General features: G+C 34.0%; 1 protein-coding gene across 9 annotated transcripts in view; it reads left to right on the top strand.

The window, feature by feature from the left end:
* The window catches only part of LOC123716971 (protein diaphanous), a 32,918-nt gene that overhangs the window by 9,357 nt on the left and 3,503 nt on the right, over positions 1-20,058 (top strand). For 6 of the 9 annotated variants that reach the window (XM_045672704.1, XM_045672703.1, XM_045672701.1 and 3 more), the window contains 24 exons: positions 2,681-2,851; positions 3,407-3,508; positions 3,821-4,017; positions 5,185-5,350; positions 6,029-6,169; positions 6,549-6,657; positions 7,059-7,170; positions 7,825-7,953; positions 8,907-9,037; positions 9,112-9,293; positions 10,104-10,158; positions 10,505-10,543; positions 10,917-10,955; positions 11,460-11,611; positions 11,958-12,086; positions 12,599-12,699; positions 13,409-13,586; positions 14,001-14,177; positions 14,592-14,744; positions 14,823-14,941; positions 16,821-16,956; positions 17,696-17,860; positions 18,348-18,505; positions 18,881-18,960. In XM_045672704.1, coding sequence (XP_045528660.1) covers positions 2,681-2,851; positions 3,407-3,508; positions 3,821-4,017; positions 5,185-5,350; positions 6,029-6,169; positions 6,549-6,657; positions 7,059-7,170; positions 7,825-7,953; positions 8,907-9,037; positions 9,112-9,293; positions 10,104-10,158; positions 10,505-10,543; positions 10,917-10,955; positions 11,460-11,611; positions 11,958-12,086; positions 12,599-12,699; positions 13,409-13,586; positions 14,001-14,177; positions 14,592-14,744; positions 14,823-14,941; positions 16,821-16,956; positions 17,696-17,860; positions 18,348-18,505; positions 18,881-18,960 — 3,121 coding nt within the window. Of the gene's footprint in view, positions 1-1,025; positions 1,340-2,680; positions 2,852-3,406; positions 3,509-3,820; positions 4,018-5,184; positions 5,351-6,028; positions 6,170-6,548; positions 6,658-7,058; positions 7,171-7,824; positions 7,954-8,906; positions 9,038-9,111; positions 9,294-10,103; positions 10,159-10,504; positions 10,544-10,916; positions 10,956-11,459; positions 11,612-11,957; positions 12,087-12,598; positions 12,700-13,408; positions 13,587-14,000; positions 14,178-14,591; positions 14,745-14,822; positions 14,942-16,820; positions 16,957-17,695; positions 17,861-18,347; positions 18,506-18,880; positions 18,961-20,058 lie in introns of those variants that run through there. The other 3 variants (XM_045672705.1, XM_045672707.1, XM_045672708.1) reach the window with 3 other exon arrangements.

Here is a 20,058-nt window from a genome sequence, read left to right as displayed (position 1 = left end):
ATTTTAGTAATCCCGACTTTTTAGTAAACATTTTATACTCAATTTCGATCTCACAATAACGGCTCTCTCGAATAAAGCATAGTCTCTCAAAGGCCAGTAACACACCCACTAAAATGAGTATCCATGGCCTGCCACGACTGCCTTTTTGGGCTTCCCTTGGGCTGGTCTCCCCCCCCCCCACCAAAAAAAAAAACCAATGATGTCGCAATCTTGAGATCGCGATTATATTACTGTTATAATTTATAAGGTAATTCATTAGCCTTCTGTATTAATCCGAAAGGTTTCGCCGCTAATTGGACCCAGGCTCTTCGGTGTATATCCTAACGAAAGCTTATTTCTTTCAATTATATATAACAGGCTGTCTTTGCATTTTAGTTACGGATTTGCGATCGGTACATCGGGTATTATATAGAGTTTTTATCCCGACAGGTCAAATGTGTAGGGAACTGAGGGTTTATCTACTGGTTATATGTAACCAATAACAATTGCAAAGTTCAAATAAAGTATCTGCACATCGTATTTAAAATATATTTAATAGCAATATAACCATATATAAATTCATTATGTAGTAATAAACACTCATATTTTGTTTAAAATAGTAAAATACATTTTTATTTATTTGTTCAGAAAAATGTATACACTATCGTTACAGTACTAATGCAATACGATAATGTAATACACATACATATCATGTATTAAAAAAAGTTACGGACAGGTTTAGCAAACATATTGTTCGTCAGGTTAATTGTTAATAAAAACGAAATCAGCCTAATTGCACTCTTAACTTTTTCTCAGATGAAAGCATCTCTTATTTATCTCCTTCTGGCAAATTCCAATGTTTTCATGTAAATGGACAAATGAGTTTTTAAGTTCAAACGGTGTTAAATGCACCGTACTGATTGGATTTATGATTCTTTGGTGTGAAAGTGTATCGCCCTAAGAGAATTAGAATGCAGCTATATTTTAATGTTTAGTATGTCCAATCTTAAAGCTAAAAAGACAATATGCTTGGTGCCAAAATACAGTGCCAGTACACTGTCCTACTCCGTCGTGAGAGTACGTACGATTCATACAATGAATCACGTAACCACGGTTTAATACGTCGAAAAATCGTAATAAATAAATTATTATTTTTACTTAAAACAAGCGTATATGACTATAAAAATCTTTAAAACTTAAATCACTTACTAATTAGACAGTGTTGACAAAGTATCGAATATTTTAGTTAGGTTATGAGTGGTTTGGTGTGAGTTAAGGTGAAAAACGTTTCTATGATATATTTAAAATGGATACAATTAAGGTCGTTGGTGATTATGTTAGAGAAAGGTCACCTTTTTCGGTAAGTTTTGATTGATTGATGCGATCAACAACATTACTTGACTCGTCACACTATGTCGTAATTGGCTATTTTTATAAATTAAGTTTCTTCAAGTATTTGCAATTATCAACCATTAAACATTTATGATTTTCCTGTCCTTGATCAATATTGGTTAACATGTTGATAATACAGTGCAGGTAAACATTTAGTAACCCGCATAATATTAAAAAATAAACACACTTACACAAAGACACTGTATGTGACTTAAACGTTGAACATACAAAAGGCGAATAATGGTGCTAATTATGAAAATAACTGCGCCGTTTTAAAAGGTGTAAAAGTTTTTGGTAACAGGACAAATAAAATAATATTAGGTTGGACTTGTGTGTATGAACAAGTGGATGTTAAATCTCGTTATTATTATGTAGTCATTATGACGTCACCAATTGAATTAGTACTAATGGCTGATATTGAAACTCAATGGTTCGGTCGCTCTAAGGACGATTGTTATGCTGATACGTGATTCGTTAATCAAGACATTTCACATCCAGATTTGGAACAGGCATTGTTATATATGATATAGTTATATTTTTGGGTGATGATGGCTGAGAATATAAAAATAAATGATTGAACCGAATACGACGGTGATAATAATAAACACTTTATTTACATCACAAAACAGAAGAAGAATAAAATTTAATCAATGAAGACATAAGATATAAATGGGCGGCGGTCTTACTCCTAAAAGCAGTTACTTCCAAAAGTAATATTATTACCTAACACCACGGTAATACGGATAAATGCAAACGAAATTTTATATTGAATTTTGCTGTTTATAAATGTCCGCTTTCGTTACAACTGATTCTGCATATTATCTAAGATAACTTCTTGTATCAAATGCTGGAACTTCGATTCAATAGAATGTTATATAATTAAATTATGATAAATATTTATATACTCTTAATAATAATAATAAAGCCCGTATACATTTTCAATCATGACAAAAAAGATAATATACGGCTTAGATTTTTTACATTTGTTTATTTATCTTGTTATCCTATATATCCAATACCTTAGCTAGTTCAGTACTGTCGATTGGAAGCTCTTCGCACGTAAAGGACCTCCAGCTTTTTCCAAGTGACTCTGTCCGTGGCTTTCTTTTTCCATTCGCTTCCTGTTACCGCTTCAATTTCTTCTATCCATTATTTAATACCCTTAGAACATAAAATTCGCCCAAGTTTTTACAGATTTTTTGCCTAATAACAAATATAGATAACCCTGTTAAAATGTTCTGTAACGCGACCTACCTATTATTATTATATCAAAAGTTATTGTGACCCAAATATAACGTTCATGTTTCAGCTGGACACATGGTTCGGAAGGCCGAAGAAAGCTGGCGGAGGCATGGAGCGTGGGTACGATACGGTTCCCCGGGCTGAGTTGCGTGGTGATGAGGAGCCTCCTGTGGAGTATAAGAGCAAGATTGACGCCCTTGACGATGAACAGTTGGAGAGCCGATTTGAGGAGATGCTGGTAAGAGAGATAGTGCTGTAACTGTTCAGTGGTCTGATTATATTTGTTAGTAAATGCATAACTGGGATAAAGATTGTATTGAGTGACAAAATGGATTGAAAACGTGAAATTATAGGATATTTAAAATAATTATAAAAAATAAATCAATGCTACAACCCTTTTTAGGTCTGGGCCTCAGATTTCTGTATCTGTTTTATGATCATTTGTTAATATAATAGGCAATTAAGTGATTAGCCTTCGGTGTCTGACGCACGCCGTCGACTTTTTGGGTCTGAGCAAGCCGGTTCCCTCACGATGTTTTCCTTCACCGTTCGAGCTAATGTTATATGCGCACATTGAAAGAAAATCCATTGGTGCACAGCCGGGGATCGAACCTACTACCTTAGGGATGAGAGTCGCACGCTGAAGCCACTAGGCCAACACTGCATAGGACATATAAGGATATTTTTTAATCTTACCTCTCATCATCATCTTCCTGATATGAAAATGACAACCTCATATGCAATTAAATACAATTAAGTATATATTTTAATTAGTTTGTTGGTTTATTTTCAGACGGATATGAACATAGGTGAGAAGAAGAAAGAGCCATTAAGAAAATATTCAAGTGACCAGAAGAAAAAAATGTTGGTCGCGTATAAGTTTGTTAATACACAGGTGTGGTATTATTTATGTTTTATTTAATTTTATTTGACTGTTTTAAGTTCTTAGACCACTGAAATTAAGGCGTTTAGGCATTGATTAATTGAGTTATTTTTATAAAGCGTGCGTGTACGTAACGCGTTTACGCACGCGTACGTATATTTCGTACGCTCCGTACGTACATACTTCGTACGTACACACTTCGTACGTATATACGTTTAAAATTGTTTGTCTTCCAGTTTATAATTTACATAACACCTTTGTGGCTGAATAATAAGTGAATTCTCGTATGTTGAGAAATAAAATGATTTTGGTAATTATTTACAGGAAGGTCGTTCGAAGTTTGAAAAGCCATCAGACTACGTGACCTACCTCAATCAGCCAGAGTTGTCAGTTGGGAAGTTGCACAGTTGTTTGGAGAATTTACGTATTTCACTAACAAATAATCCGCTGTCATGGATCGAGGAGTTTGGTACTAAGGGCATTGAGAGTTTGCTGACAACACTCAATGTTTGTTATACGAAGTAAGTTGGACTTAGTTTAGTTAATAAATTATACCACTGCTTATGCATTATAGTTGGATGTAGGACTATTCTTGAAGATCTCATATATGCGCGGGTATTCCAGTATAGATTTTGTACGAAAGGAATTATCCTATGTGTAACTTAGGACCGCGTGAAAATCTCAATATTGATATCGGTATCGCTATGAACTGAGTGATGATGAACAGTAGTACTTTTTACATAAACATTTATGACTTGAAACCGTACGTTTGATAAACCATCGAATTATTAATTCATTTTATAAAAATGTTATTAGTTAAGGACTGTTGTGTCTTGTTTATTTATTTGCAAGTGATACGAGTGAAATGGACATTTCATAGCATCTATGTGTTTAAGTTGGTTCATTATCAAGTGTTTCTTGTGCAACTATGTAGTGATAGTGTGTACTAATATATGCACGTATTTAATAAATTATATTGATTTTATTGCTGCTAGTGGAAGTGGTTTTTATCGGTAAGTTTTTGTGCTATAAATAATTTTTTTTTAATAATTAACATGTATTCGACAATATTTATGTCTATTTTTTCACACTTCGTTATATTTATACAGAAACAAATAACGTAATATTCATAATTCATAACTTATCGCTAACAAGCGATCTCTTTCAGGCAACTCTAGTTAGGGAAAAAACGAAACTAATAGAAATTTGATGGGTAAAGTGCTAAAAGTGCATAACCAAATCTTATATAAAAAATATAGAACCTTAATCTATAATTATACAAAAAAAAAAAGACTAAAAAGCTAATCTCACGGCTCAACTTCTATACAAAAGGAAAGGAAGTACAAGAAATAAAAAGGTCGCGATTAAGTAGGATAGGATATGGTTAAGAAATTATTATTCAGAAGAGTGTTAAAAAATGTAATATAATGTAAAAACGAAATCGTTTTTTGAATGTGTCAATTGTCAGATAAAATGCCTTAATATTTTGGATACTGTTCCTTCCAATTTATTAGCAGTCTTGACTCAACCCTCTTATACGGCGGTTACACTTTACGGTGAAAGAAAACATCGACCGGCTTTAGACCCAAAATTCTTGTGACCAATTTTTTCCCCCTCAAAAACAATTCCACGCAATCGGTTGGCAGTAAGCTTCGCATGAAAGAGCCTCACAATAAAACTTTTTCCAGTGACTCCCGCTACGATCGCGTTCAATACGAGTGCATCCGATGTTTGTCAGCTATATTAAACAATACGGTCGGTATTCGAGCTGTGTTCGAATGTCGAGAGGCCTTGCCGGTACTGGCTAGAAGTCTGGACGCAAGGAAGCCCCACTGTGCCTTGGAAGCTGCTAAGGTAAGTAGATGATAATAGAAGAGATCCAACCAACGTTTAGTTAGCAAACAGCATACACGTACATACAACTAGTATCATCAACTACTCGAATGCTGTAAACTTAAGGTCTACTAATTCCTGATGCCATCTGGCATTGAGTGTCTATGGGTGGCAGTGTCTTAACATCAGGTGAGCCTGCTGCCCTCTGTTTATAAAAAAAAAATATATATTCAGGAGCCGTCAAACGTTAAAAGCCTACTTCGAAGATTGTAAGGGTAATGTTGGGATTGTTTAATCATTATATTAGTTTTTTTTTCATTTGTCATATATTATTTGTAGTAATTCGAAGGCATTATACGCCTATATATATCCTACGTTGTGTTTATAATCGCATTACAATTTCTATAATCTTTATTACATTTTGTCATGAATTCTTTTGTACACTACAAAACAGCTTGATAGCTTTATGTATTCAAAGTTTATATTTTTTAATAAAAATTAAAAACTTTATCTTCTATATTTTACCTTAATTTAATTTCACTAAGCGTTGGTATCGGTATCGACTATATTCCTATAAGAGTATCGAAACATCCCTAATATTAAGTTTATAAATTCCTTCGGGAAGTAAATGTCTGAACCATTAAGCCACGGATGCGGTAATGTAATTGAAAATTAAAATACTTACAATAATATTTTCAGGTGCTAGCTGCAATATGTTTGATACCGAATGGCCACGAGAAAGTCCTAGAAGCGATCACAATGGCCGGCGAGTCGAGTCGAAAACCAAGATTGCTACCCATTGTGGAGGGACTTCATCCCAAGGCGCCTGAGAGTTTAAAGGTTGGCGGTTTAATCATTTAACTAAATTCACGTGAAAAATATTTCTTAGAGAAAGATACAACGAGACTTGGTTAAATGTTACTTCTGTGTGTCAAATGCAATACGTTTTAGACATATTTTCATTGACCTAAGTAAGGCCTAGACTTTTTTTTTCTAGACAAATACCTTTAATAGGATTTGGTATCTAATGGTCGTTATAACGGGCATGAGCACTAACCTTTTGTTTTTTCTTTAATACATTTTTATTTAACCGGAAGTCAAACCATTACTACCGATTTTAATGCATTGTATAAACTTAAAATGGTATAATCGGTATTTTTAAATTGAAAGAAAATATCTAATTAACCAAATTTTCTAAAGCAATTATTGTTACTTTCAGAATGGCTGCATGCAACTGATGAATGCAATAATAACAGAGCCAGAGGAATTAGAGTTCCGAATGCATTTGAGAAGCGAATTTATGAGAACTGGACTTTATGATCTGATTGGTAATAACAACTTTACTTACATCACAATAACACGATACACGAGAAAAAATAAAGTAAGACAAACAATGTAACGGCTGCTGCTAAATCAATATCTTCAAGAAGGTGTATTTGTGATGGTTTCGTTTATACCAAATCGTATACAAAACTTTTGTAACGGGTCAAACGTTTTAGAAAAATTAGAAATTTATAGATTTTCCATACAATACGTATAGTCTATTTATTTTCCAAATACGTCCACAAAAAGTTTGGAAAATGTATTTTTGTATCCGTTTCATATTTTTTAAAGTCAAGCAACAAAGTGTTCTCTGTTAACAAAGCCTTTAACTTTTTTTTCTCAGAAATTATACGCATTTTTACCAATTGACAACATAAAAATCTGTCACTAAAAATTTATATTACAGAGGATTTAAGAGCCGGTGCAGAAGATGGCGGTCGTCTGATTCAAATGAACGTCTTTGATACTTACGCTACTGCCGACCAAGAGGAGTTTCTCGCTAAGTTTGATGATGTCAGGTAATTAATTTTACTAATTTAACTCCAATATATTTAAAAAAAAATTAAATCTTACATTACACTTACAGTCGGGTTTTCAAGAAGTATTTTAAAGATTATTCATTAATCACAATTAACCAATATGTAAATTTGTTTCAATAGTGAAACTGATAGACAAAAAGACTAGGCAGGTGTGATGTGACCAGTCGAATATGTATAGTCTGCCGAGAGTTATTATAATTTATTTATTTGATTAGAATTTCTATAGATAGTTTTAAACTAACCGAATATATTAATATACATATAAAGGAGCGTTCGAGTATTACGTCACGCAATTTTTGGAGATTCTTGACCCCCCCCCATGAAACGCACCATAACGTTTTCTGTATCTAATAGTAAAACGTTTCGTGAACCCCCCCCCCCCCCCCTTATATCTAAAACTTACTATTGTGTGGTGTAAAGCACTGGAAAGTGGAAAATAATATTATCAATAACGAGTAATTCAATCCCCGCCCCGCATCGTTAAATATTACAAGAGGTCCCCCCTCAAAATTCGTTACGTAATACTTGATCGCTCCCTAAGCCAAAAAAGGAATATCGATTCTATACACAGGTTCGGGTCGGCCCTTAATTATTGAAAAAAAAAATATTAACGTGATATTTCGAATATTTCAGAGTGGACTTCCAAGACGTGAACGAGTGCTTCGAGCTGGTGAAGAATCTGGTACTGGAAACTCCGGCAGAACCGTTCTTGCTCTCCATATTACAACACCTGCTATTCATCAGGGATGACGAGCTTATAAGGTTACTAATTGTTTTGTGTTTTGATAATATTCAAGCTATAAGCAAACCTGCTCACTATTTTTATATTATTAAAAAAAAATCATAAATATTTGTGTGGAATTTGAAACATCAAAAATTAGACTAGATCATAAAATCTGTGTAAAGCCTTAAAGCTTCGAAACTTATTAACTAAATTATAAGTTCTACAAATAATGGCGTGCTTAAAATACAAGAAAAATATGGCATGACAAATTATTATACACACATACAAATTAATTTTAAGAACAACAGAAATCACAATCCATATTCAAATATTCACCCGGTTGATACGTATACGTGACTCTGTTGGTAAGGAAAGATTCGTCAATTATATTTATTTTTAAAAAGTAAGTGAAAAGTTTCTATATCTCAAAAACGACTTAACCGATTTTTATGAAACTCAGTGGCACCTTAAGATTATTTCGACATGACGAGTCTTCGAAAAATTTGTGGACAAATATTTATGGCTATACATAGATCGTTATACTCAAACATTTCTAATTCCAATTATATCCCATACATTTACATCAAACTTTGAAGTCCATTTAGAATAGATAATGAGAGTGATTAAGAAGAAAGAATACTTGTTATACAATTACATTATAAGCCAAAAGCGCATTCAAACATAAATAGAAAACACAGTTAGCAATTATACCTTATACAAAACAAAAAAAATATATTTAATAAATTGTAAGATAAATTGATCATTTAATATGTTCAATAATGAAGAGAAATAATTTAACTTTGATATTGTTTTATGTTCTTAATAAGACATTGTAAAAAAATATATGACATTTTCATGCCTATTCATATATGGCTGATTGTGCGGATATTTGTAATTGATTGATGTAACCACTGTACCACTATCTTGGCAAATATGCGATTATTATTATTATTAACAAATTCCATCAAATAAAATGTATAAATGGTTTCAGACCTGCATACTACAAGCTAATAGAGGAATGTGTAACTCAAATAGTGTTACACAAGAATGGCTACGATCCAGACTTCAGACTCACACAACGATTCAATATTGATGTACAGCCTTTGATTGACGGACTTATTGGTGAGTGTTAAAACAGAAGTTTAACTCATAATGAATAATAAAACTAAGCAATAACTTACGATTTAACTCCACAGAAAAGTCTAGAGCAGAGGAAGAAAAGAAGCTCGAAGAGTTAAAAAGTAAACTGGAAGTGGCCATCTCGGCGCGACAGGAAGCAGAAGCCAGGGTGACGCATCTAGAAGAGAGGATGAAAAGTATATCTACGCCGAGTGGGCCTGGTGGAGTGTCTCAGGGAAATATCGCTGCCATTGCTAAGGTAAAGCAGACAGTACTTAAATCGCGTCAACAGATGGCGTTAACTTCAATCCCGCTTTTTCCTTTTGACCATATACAGTGAAGGGCTTGTGGAATTATCAATCTCCAACGTATAGGCTTGATTATCTCTCTCTACATAGATAGATAGATATTGCGTCTCTACGCGTATCCTACAAAGTGTACTATGGAGAGTTCTGAAGAGTTGTTAGGGTATCCTCCTGCTTCATTTCAACACCGTACGAGCCGTATTGACACATAGTTTATTGATCTTCTCTGGGAGATACGGCCTCCTATTGTTTGAAATGAGCAGATACTCTTCCCTCAAAGGCCAGCGACGCCATAAAAATAGGTATCCATGGGCTGCGATGATAAAATAATAGTAGAGTTGCTGGATTTATTCTACAAATATTTTTTTTGAGCTTAGGTCTACTATTGTATATATGTATACAATTTTTAAGTTGTATGAGTAATTTAAAACGACGTTCACTTTGACTGTGATTGGTTAATAGAATGTAATACAGCATTTTACGTTCTCACCATCTCGTTTTAATAAATTTAAATAAAAATTAATTAAAATAAAAAAATCTCATCGATATTTAACAGTTTAGGTAATCTTAACAGGAAAATCTGAGAGTCTGTATCGTTTATCTCGTAATTTTATACATTACTTTCTTAATTACATATATAGATCTAAAAAAAGTTTTATAATGAAACTAAGAAAACCTGAGTGTTATGTATCGTTTCGGCTCGTAAAATATTAATTTCTCATTTATATATAAAAAATATAAATATATCTCTAAAAAAATTTTAGGCTATCGGCAGCCCCGGAGGTCCGCCACCACCGCCGCCGCCACCTATGCCTGGAGGTTTGTTTTTTGAATTGCATGAAAATTTATTGTTGGGACTCTTCTATGCTATCTATTTAAAACAAAAGTTTTGTAAATACAAAATAATTCGTTTTTTTGTATGATGTTAAACCAGAGACAAATGAGAACTTTCAATGACAACTGGTCTTGGTATTTTGATAGGCCGGAGAGTTTGTCGGACCGTCTCTGCAAATTATACTCGAGAAAGCACGAACTTCCATATGTCAAATTCAAAAGCTTATTATAAATTTACTTAATCTGGCCCAGAAGTTAAAGCAAAGCTAACAAATCACTATCTATCTCATTCGCACATATGCATGTTATTCACATTTCTCTCTCTGTCTAGGAGGGCCACCGCCACCGCCGCCTCCACCATTGCCCTCAGGTTAGTTATGAGAGATTTATATACAGGATAGACATCTTAATTGCGCAAGTTATGAAGAATAACAAAAGAAAAAAACTAAAAGTTTTCTTGATTATTTTTCTATTAGGAGCTCTTCTAATTTTCCTTAAAATGTATGCCATTACCATGCCATATACCTAATAAGTTTATTTCTGTAATATATTTAAAGCTAATAACTCTAGAAATATCATTCATTCTCAATAATATGTATCAAGTAATATACAGTATATGTATTTATTTTATTATTATAGCAATACCTTTCAAGGATTAATGAGATAACACCGCATGAAATACAACTATCTCCCTCACTCACACGCATGTGTTATATCTATCTCTTTCTGGTGTCTGCTTCTAGGTGGTCCCGCGCCACCACCTCCGCCTCCTATGCCTTCAGGTTGGTAAATTATGACTGTCGCTGACAATTATATATGTATTTAGTTAAACGAAGCTTTCAGTGACGTGTACATAAATATTGTTTTTATATAATTTTATTCATATGACTATATTGTAGAAAAGTATATTGAGACTAGAATATATTTTTGTTGAACAAAGTTATGAACATACTATTAGTGTTCAATAATTTTAATATGTGCAACTTTTAAGTATGTTAATGGATGAAAACATTATAGTATTTATTTTCCATTTACGACATTTTACAGTTTACATAAGACTAAGTTAAATGCCATTCGAGGATTCTAATACGACGCAATTCAAGGCAATTTTTGTATGAAATGTCAATGTCATTTGGTATTCTCTTAACAACTTCTACGCGGTTCTAGTGCGTAGTAATGTTTGTTACATTGTACTAATGGTAACTAAAGACTAGAGAAAACGAATAAGTGTCCAAACAACTGGATTTTAATCGCTGTTTTATTAAATTATGAGATTTACTCTTCAGGAGGATCAGCACCACCGCCGCCTCCCTTCCCAGGAATGGGGGGTCCACCACCGCCTCCTATGCCGGGAATGGGTCCGCCGCCACCGCCTCCTCCTCCAGGAATGGGACCAAGACCACCGCCCCCGCCGGGAGGCTTCATGGCGCCTAGGATGGTATGTTTTGATACTATAATTATTAAAATGTAAAATATATGTTGTAATTTGGATAACGTAACGGTACTTATACTTACCTCACTATAAGGACGCAATAAAGCAGTAGGTTACAACCTTTTTAGGTCTTGGCCTCAGATTTCTGTATTAGTTTCATGATCATTTGTTAATCTAATAGGCAAGTAGGTGATCTGCCTCCTGTGCCTGACATATGCCGTCGACTTTTTGAGTCTAAGAGTCTTTTCTAGGTTCTATATGGGAAACAGCTTTCATTTGAAACAAAAGCGTATATTTTTTTCTGTCCCTCATGGCTTCTTTAAAAAGATATTTAAGAGTTGTTTTATTTTAGCCACAACCAGATATTCTACCTCATGGTTTGAAGCCTAAGAAGAAGTGGGAGGTCGAAGGACCCCTGAAACGTGCCAACTGGAAGACTATTGTGCCACAAAAAATGTCTGAAAAGGCTTTTTGGGTTAAGGTGTGTTTAGCTTTTGTACTATTTTAATGTGAATTTGCTGTTTTGTACCCACAAAAATACAGTATATAGTTCCTAATGAGAATAATCTACATATTTTTATAATGATAATAATTAGTACAAATGCAGTAGGTTTTTGTCCGTAGAATTATAGATCACCTTATATTAAAATGTGAAACAGGTTTGAATCTAGACGCGAGATTTATCAGCCAATTGTTTCCCTATAAAAGTTTTAACGCAAGGTACAGAACAAAATTAAAGGAACTGTCAAATACGTACATACAAATACGAGCCGTTAAGTTTAGTTAATTCTGTTTAAAGCATTTTGTAAGCGCGTGTTGAGATTTAAACTCAATTTTCCTTAAGAAGTCCTTTATTATGTTTTTGACACAATATTGATTACCCTACAGTAGGTATTAATAACGACGATTAGAAATTACTTACGTTCATGGTCCAAAAGTATGCGAATGCAAAAATTGTATACGTATTATAAAACAATAATATCTTTTCTCTAGGTACAAGAAGACAAATTGGCGTCACCAGATATCCTAAGTGGTCTCGCGTTGAAATTCTCCAGTAAACCAGTTGCTAAGAGAAACGAGGATGCTGTCGATAAGTAAGTCATTTTTATTATTCTGCTCTTCACTCTTTATTGAAATTTTATTGAGTTCAAAGATGAAATACAAGTTTTTTATTCTAATAATATACTTGTACGGTGTATATTGACCAGTCGCGTACAACAATATAATATAGGCGAAATAATCAAATGTTAATTGCTATGTGTAGTGTAATTGTAAGTGTTGGTCTAGTGGCTTCAATGTGCGACTTTCATCCCGGAGGTCGTAAGTTCGATCCCCGGCACTTGCATATTCCATTAACAAATCATCATGAAAACAGATACAGAAATCTGAGGCCCAGACCTATAAAGGTTGTAGCGGCATTTTTATTTTATTTTATTTAAATTGTTATGTAACGAATGAATGCTGCGTAACTTCGACGGTATCGTCACGCTTATAAGAGAGCAAAATATAAAGACTTGACACGTACATAGGAAATAGTGACGCTTATAAAACTAAGAAAGCCTGGGCGAGGAAAATGTATAGCCTTGGCTTGTACAATACTTTTAACAAAATAATATAAATAGATTTCGAAACATATGTGCATAAATTAAAATATTATTGAATAAGCTACTATTGCTACGGGATATATATCATAAATTTTGGCATTTTTGTCATGTCTATAAGTTCTGTTGAGTTTAAGAAATACTTAATTTGCGTATAAGATCGCCGTGCAAACTTCAAATAATTCTTATAAATATTTTTTAGGGTGCACACACTAAAAAAAGTGAAAGATTTGAAAGTGCTGGATTCGAAGGCTGCTCAAAATCTGTCGATCCTTTTGGGTGGTTCGCTCAAACATATGTCGTACGAACACATACGCACGTGTATCTTGAAGTGTGATACTACAGTTCTCACTGCAAATGTTTTGGATCTCTTGATACAGGTAAATTAATATTGGAATAATTTTATAAATCATTGTTTAGATACGAAATTTCAATGGAATTTATAATCTTAAATTATGAGCAACACGTTGGTAGCCTGCTAGAGCGTTGTCAACCAACTATAATCTATATCAAAAAACAAAGAAAAACGTTCGACACATAACTCAAATCAAAATTTAATAATATTGGTAACTATTTACACTTATTTACAAAAGATGCGTTACCATGGTAACTAATTTATTTTTATATATTCGTAAGGAACATGTGTTAACGAAACATGCAAAACAAAAATATTGTTTTATCATATTTTCATTTTAAATACTTGTATATCTTTACGAATGCTCTCAGTGACATTAGAATCTGAGTTTTCTTTCGTTAATTATTTTGGATTAACGTGAAATATATTTCTCTTACAGTACTTACCTCCAGCAGACCAGTTAAAGAAACTGGCTGAACTTAAATGTAAGAGTCAAGAACTGACTGAAGCTGAACAGTTTGCGGCGACAGTTGCAGATATCAAACGTTTGGTGCCGCGATTAAGGAGTCTAGCATTTAAAGAACACTATAGGGAGATAATATCGGAAGTAAAGCCGGTAAGAGAGAAAGAGATGGAGCTATTTTTTTATCACATTCGTTATGATTGTTTCCTTCTATTTATTTATTAGAGTACGCCACATGTATAAAGCATTTTTTAAAGTTTACGTTCAATATATATATATTCTAGAATACATGACAATTACGAACATAATTTTAACAAAAAGTTTTAAAAATCACATTTTATTTTTGCTAGTAATTTCCTATTTATAAATACTTATTCGTATAACAATGCTAACAAAGATTTTTTTAATTGTTTAGGCCGCATAATTCAAGCCTTGCAATAAATTGTACCCGAACTCTTCTATTGCTATGCAAATTGACGAACCGTTCTGGGAAGCTGAAAGCTAGTTAATGATATAAGTTAACTGTATTTAATAAACAATTTTATAACAGGAAATGTTAATTTCTAGGATATAGTGTCAGGTACGGCAGCCTGTGAGGAAGTGAAGTCGAGCGGCAAGTTTGCCAAAATCCTTGAACTTCTGCTCCTATTGGGTAACTATATGAACACGGGCTCCAACAACGCTGGCGCTTACGGATTCGAGATCAGTTTCCTTACGAAGGTATTTATATTTTCCTTGACATTTCAGAGATACGTTATTAAGTCAAATACTTTTTCTAAAGACTTATTCTTTTTTCAGTTAACAGCCACGAAAGACTTGGAGAACAAGCAGACATTGTTACACTATTTAGTGGATACGATAGAACAGAAATTCCCTGACGTACTTAATTTTGCGGAGGAGATGCCTCATATTGACAGGTATTCAGGACTTTTGGTACATATAAACTCTAAAAAATCAGCTTTCCGTTCTAAAGTCGATTTCAGTCAAATTGATGAAATTTTGTCAAAATTTGTTTGAAATGACGTTGTCTGTATAATGGTGTAAATGAATACGCGTGAAGTGAATTTTGGCATTTTTTTTGTAATTTTTTGATGAATTCTTTAAAACCGATATATGTGTCCTGGCCAACTAGCTTAATTAGCAAATTAACAGCCTAGCCGTTTAACTAAACGGTACCGTTTAACTAGCAGCCTGAAAGAATAAGAAAACACTTTTTAACCGGACTGAAGCTATGTATTATTATTATAAACATAATTTTTATATAATTTTAAATTTATATTTTTCCCACGCATTACACCGTGCGTGGTCACGGTAATAATAATACATAGCTTCAATCCGGTTAAAAAGTGTTTTCTTAATGTGTAAAAGCTACGTTAACAAAAAAACAATACTAATTGCAACAGCCTGAAAGTTATTCAGCCAGTTTTTTAATAGCCTAGCCTGTTGACTGTTAATTTAAATTTAATTTCACTTTCTGCCACTCTCAAACTCAAAACGAAAGTCTTCAAACTGGCAATATGACGTCGGCAAACCACAACTTTGATGGAAGTTTCATGAACAAACAACAACTGCAATGGAAAAGAGTAAAATGAAAATAAATAAATTAATGGCGCTACAACCGTTATAGGTCTGGGCCTCAGATTTCTGTATCTGTTACAGTTGTTGATCATTTATGAATCGAATAGGCAATTAGGTGATCAGCCTTCTGTGCCTGACGCACGCGGTCGACTTTTTGGGTCTAAGGCAAGTCGGTTTCCTCACGATGATTTCCTTCACCGTTCGAGCGAATGTTAAATGCGTATATAGAAAGAAAATTCATTGGTGCACTGCCGGGGATCTAACCTACAACCTCAGGGATGAGAGTTGCACGCTAAAGCCACTAGGCCAACACTGCTCTCAATGGAAAAGTAGTGACCATTATAATGTGAATTTGACTTTTATGTCATATGTTTCATATTTTTTTATTTCTGCTAAATAATGACTATCGCTCGAATGGCACAAGCATTAGCCAGCCAGTATATTAAATGTTGTAACAAACGCTACGGCTAAATATCTTGCACGCCGTTAGTTCAGCGGCGACGTTTAGTTGAAAGGCTAGGCTGTTAATTCAACGGCTAATTAAGCTAGTTCACTGCGACATATTATGACAATGCTCGCCCGTGCATCGTTCTATTTAGATATTTCGCAGCATAGAGAATGCGTCTGGGATTGTCTAAAGATACCAGTAAGATTAGTGCAATCTGCACCACAAAGTATGCAAAAGGGGTCATTACTGAAGAGTGGGAACGTATTCCTCAAAACGTTGCTAAAACATCGTGGAATCATTCATAATCATTCGCGTACCCAGAAGGATTAGAGCTGTGATTTTGGCAAGATATTCACACTCGTTAGGTTTTCACATTTGTACTTTATTTAGTTAAGAAGTAAAAATATCTTCTTGTCTTTATTTCTGACCAATTATTGTTTTTTTGTAATTAAGAATTCACACATACGATTATAAGTGTACGGACTACATATAGATGCAATCAACCAAAATCAATCTTGTACGTAAATTTTCTTACGTGCTCGTTTTTGTTGCAAAAGAGTTTATAATTGAAACTGAATTCACATAAACGTAAATTAGTTTTTATCAGTATATATTGTTGCTTGTAAAATGAAATTCAGAATAAGAGTTGTAATTTAACACGCGGTTCAACCGAGAATAAAAAAAGCTTAAGAATACGGCCGAAATGGTTGCGAATTAAACTACGTATTTTTTACTTTAAATAATGCTTAACGCGATGCTTTGCTTTTTAGGGCAGCGAGAGTGTCAATGGAGAGTCTACAAAAATCGTTAAAGAAGATGGAAAATGACATTCGCGCTTTGGAGACGGACCTGAACAACTCGAGGGTGCAACAGAGCCCTGACGACTTGTTCAACGAGTGTATGAGCGTATCCTTTGCCCTAAAATTAATTTAATAATAATAAAACTTTATTCATTACATTAGTGTTACATCTAATAATAAAAAAGTCGTCTAAGAACTTAAGTATGCGTGAATGTGTGAGTTTGTGAATGTGTCTGTGTGTGTGCGAATGTGGGTGTGTGTGCGTACTCTGTAGCTGAGAATGTATACGTTTGAGGTGGCGTTGTGTGTACAAATAAAGAGCGGACAGTATCTCCCTCCATTCTGGTTTCTTCTATCTATCTTTGCCAAAGTCATTTTGTATGATGATTTGATATTTAAAAAGAGTACCGAGAGTTTTTTTTACGGATTTTTCTCTCGGCCCACACCCTCTGTCTTCTTTGCTGATGAGTCGGAATGTCCGCGATACAAGTTTAATGACATGGAATAAGTGTTACCTGTATTTTATATTCCATAATAAACTTATTTTTATCTTGTTGGTGTGAATAAGATTTTCTTTGTAGTTTTAACAAAATTGTGTCAGTTGTCACACTTTAATATCTGTATTTTGCTAGGCATGTTAATTGAAAGTTTTGGTAGAGAAGAAGAAAAACGTAAAACCTCTTCTGAAAACAGTTTAACACAGATAAGATAAAGTTCTTATCTAATCTGTGATTTGACGTAGAGTACTTCAGGAGTCCGTCTAATTGTCGTTGTGTTTAACACCTTGTCAGAAATGAAACGTGAGACACAGAACAAAAATATTTATTTCCTTAAACAAAAATCAGAGTTTTGCCGTTGAAGCACGTGAGCAATGCGATCTCCTCCACTCGATGTTTAGGAAAATGGAGGCATTGTACAAGGGTATAGCAGAGTACTACGTGTTCGATCCTCAGAAATATACGCTAGAGGAATTTTTCTCGGATATCAAGACGTTCAAGGATTCCTTTGCGGTAAGTTACGTATATACGTTGTAAGTAAAATAATTGCAAATAATATTTTGACATTACTTGTCAAATATGACTAATGTATTCTTGTTTCGCGTTGTTATAACTTAAATTTTCTTCGTCGTTTATACTTATAAATATATAATATTTTCATAATATATCACCAAAATTATTATCAAAAAAAAAAAAAAATACTCGGGGCATTACCCCAATTGCCAAAGCAAAATATCGTACATAAAATATATCTTAACACAATAAAGTCGTAATTGCATTGACCAGAATTCATAACATTACAGCAATAGTAGTCATAACTCCTCCCTAAAAGACCGACCTGTAAATTGAAGTAAATCTCCTTATGTAATAATTGAACGGCCCCAATATAAAAAAAATATAGTACTAGAAGTAATTATCTTTTAATTTTCGCCATTATCCATATTTGTAACCGTGTCATCGCTATTTTAATATTTTAAAGTTTTTCTTATAATTTTTCCAGGCGGCATATCAAGACAACGTTGTAATAAGGGAGACGGAAGAGAGAGCTAGAAGAGCTAGAGAAGCTCGTGCTACCGCTGAAAGAGAAAGAAGAGATCGCCAACATCGGTACAAGCAGTTTGTGGACATGGAACATGCCCAGGACGGCGTTATGGATAGGTACGTTTAGTTTGCAAGAAGTTTCAAGAAGGGAGTAAGAAGGACAGCTGTATAGACTTATTCTCTCACCTTACTAATGTACTCACAACCGACGAGCATGCAAGGGGCTAGAGAGGTATGTCAGGATCGTAGCAAGTGGAGATCCGTGATATCGACCTACGCGGGAAAAGGGTGTGATGATATAAATAGATGTAAAAAAAACCTTTTAAGGTATTAAGGTTAAAAAACGGGAAGCTACGCTAGAATGAGTTTGGGACCAGAAAGTAGATTTCCTGCGTTTCTTCTATCATAAGTGGAAGCGAGAAAATCTGTCTAAAGGGAGACAATTGTACCTGTATTACGAAGTAATGTAAATCTTGAATTTTTCATTTTCAGCTTGATGGAAGCGTTACAGAGTGGTTCAGCGTTCAGCAGAGAGCGGCCCAGAAAGAAAGCTAATCCCAGAGTTGCAGGAGGTAATTTTTACATTATTACAAACCTGATCTTTTAACCGGAAAACAAAATAAAGTCGTATAGATTTCTTTTAACAAATTTTTATTATAAGAAATTATTTAAGTTTTAATATGTTTTGATAAAAATGATTGCAAATAGCATTTGTTCAATTTTTTTCAAAGTAAAGCTGGTTGTGGTATAATAAGGTTCATGTTTGCACGCACACATTTAGAGGACACAAGCCAGGAGGAGAGTTTAGTGCAAGCGATATTGCACCGTATTGCAGGTATAGCACATTAGTATGCAGGTTCGATGTTGGACATTTACCTAATTTTACGATCTCTTTTCTTTCGAATGATGATAATTATGTATCTTTCTTTATCAATTTCTCTTCATTTACTTTCACCGTACACGCTTGGTAGTTCAGTTTATTTCATCAATATGTTACGTAGGTTTTAGTGCGTTGGAAAACGTATACAGTTTACTGACCAAAATTTCACAATCTGTATTCTGATTCCGTGTAAGGGAACGTTCAAGTTTAACGTCACGCAATTTTTGGAGATTCTTGACCCCCCCCCCCCTCCATGTAACGCACCGTAACGTTTTCTGTATCCAATAGTAAAACGTTTCGTGACCACCTCCAGTGACTCTTTATACCTAAAACTTACTATTGTGTGGTGTAAAGTACTGAAAAGTCGAGAATAATATTATCAATAACGCGTAATTCAGTCCCCGCCCCGCATCGTAATGTTTTACAAGAGGACTACTTCTACTCCCAAAATTCATTACGTAATTCTTGAACGCTCTCTAAAGTGATAATTACAAATTAATCACGTAGTCATACGGCAGGTATCATAGCCGGATTATGCAACTACAATTCTAATCTTAACTTCTTCATTTATATTATCTCTTCCTCTCCATTCACTCCTTTTCACGTACGTACGTTTTTGTACGTTTAAAAACGTACACCGACGTCTAGTAATTACAATTTCACAAACTGCATTCTAATTTCATCTAACGTGATAATGACAAATGAATAATATTCATGATGGCGGGTATCAAAGTCGGGTCACAACCCTAATCGTAACTTCTATAATTCGTAAATTTTTATATAAAAATAG

The sequence above is a fragment of the Pieris brassicae genome, chromosome 12, assembly GCF_905147105.1.
Source record: "Pieris brassicae chromosome 12, ilPieBrab1.1, whole genome shotgun sequence".
Lineage (NCBI taxonomy): Eukaryota > Metazoa > Arthropoda > Insecta > Lepidoptera > Pieridae > Pieris > Pieris brassicae.
The sequence above is the reverse complement of the archived record's forward strand: the minus strand, read 5'-3'. Positions and strand labels throughout refer to the sequence as shown.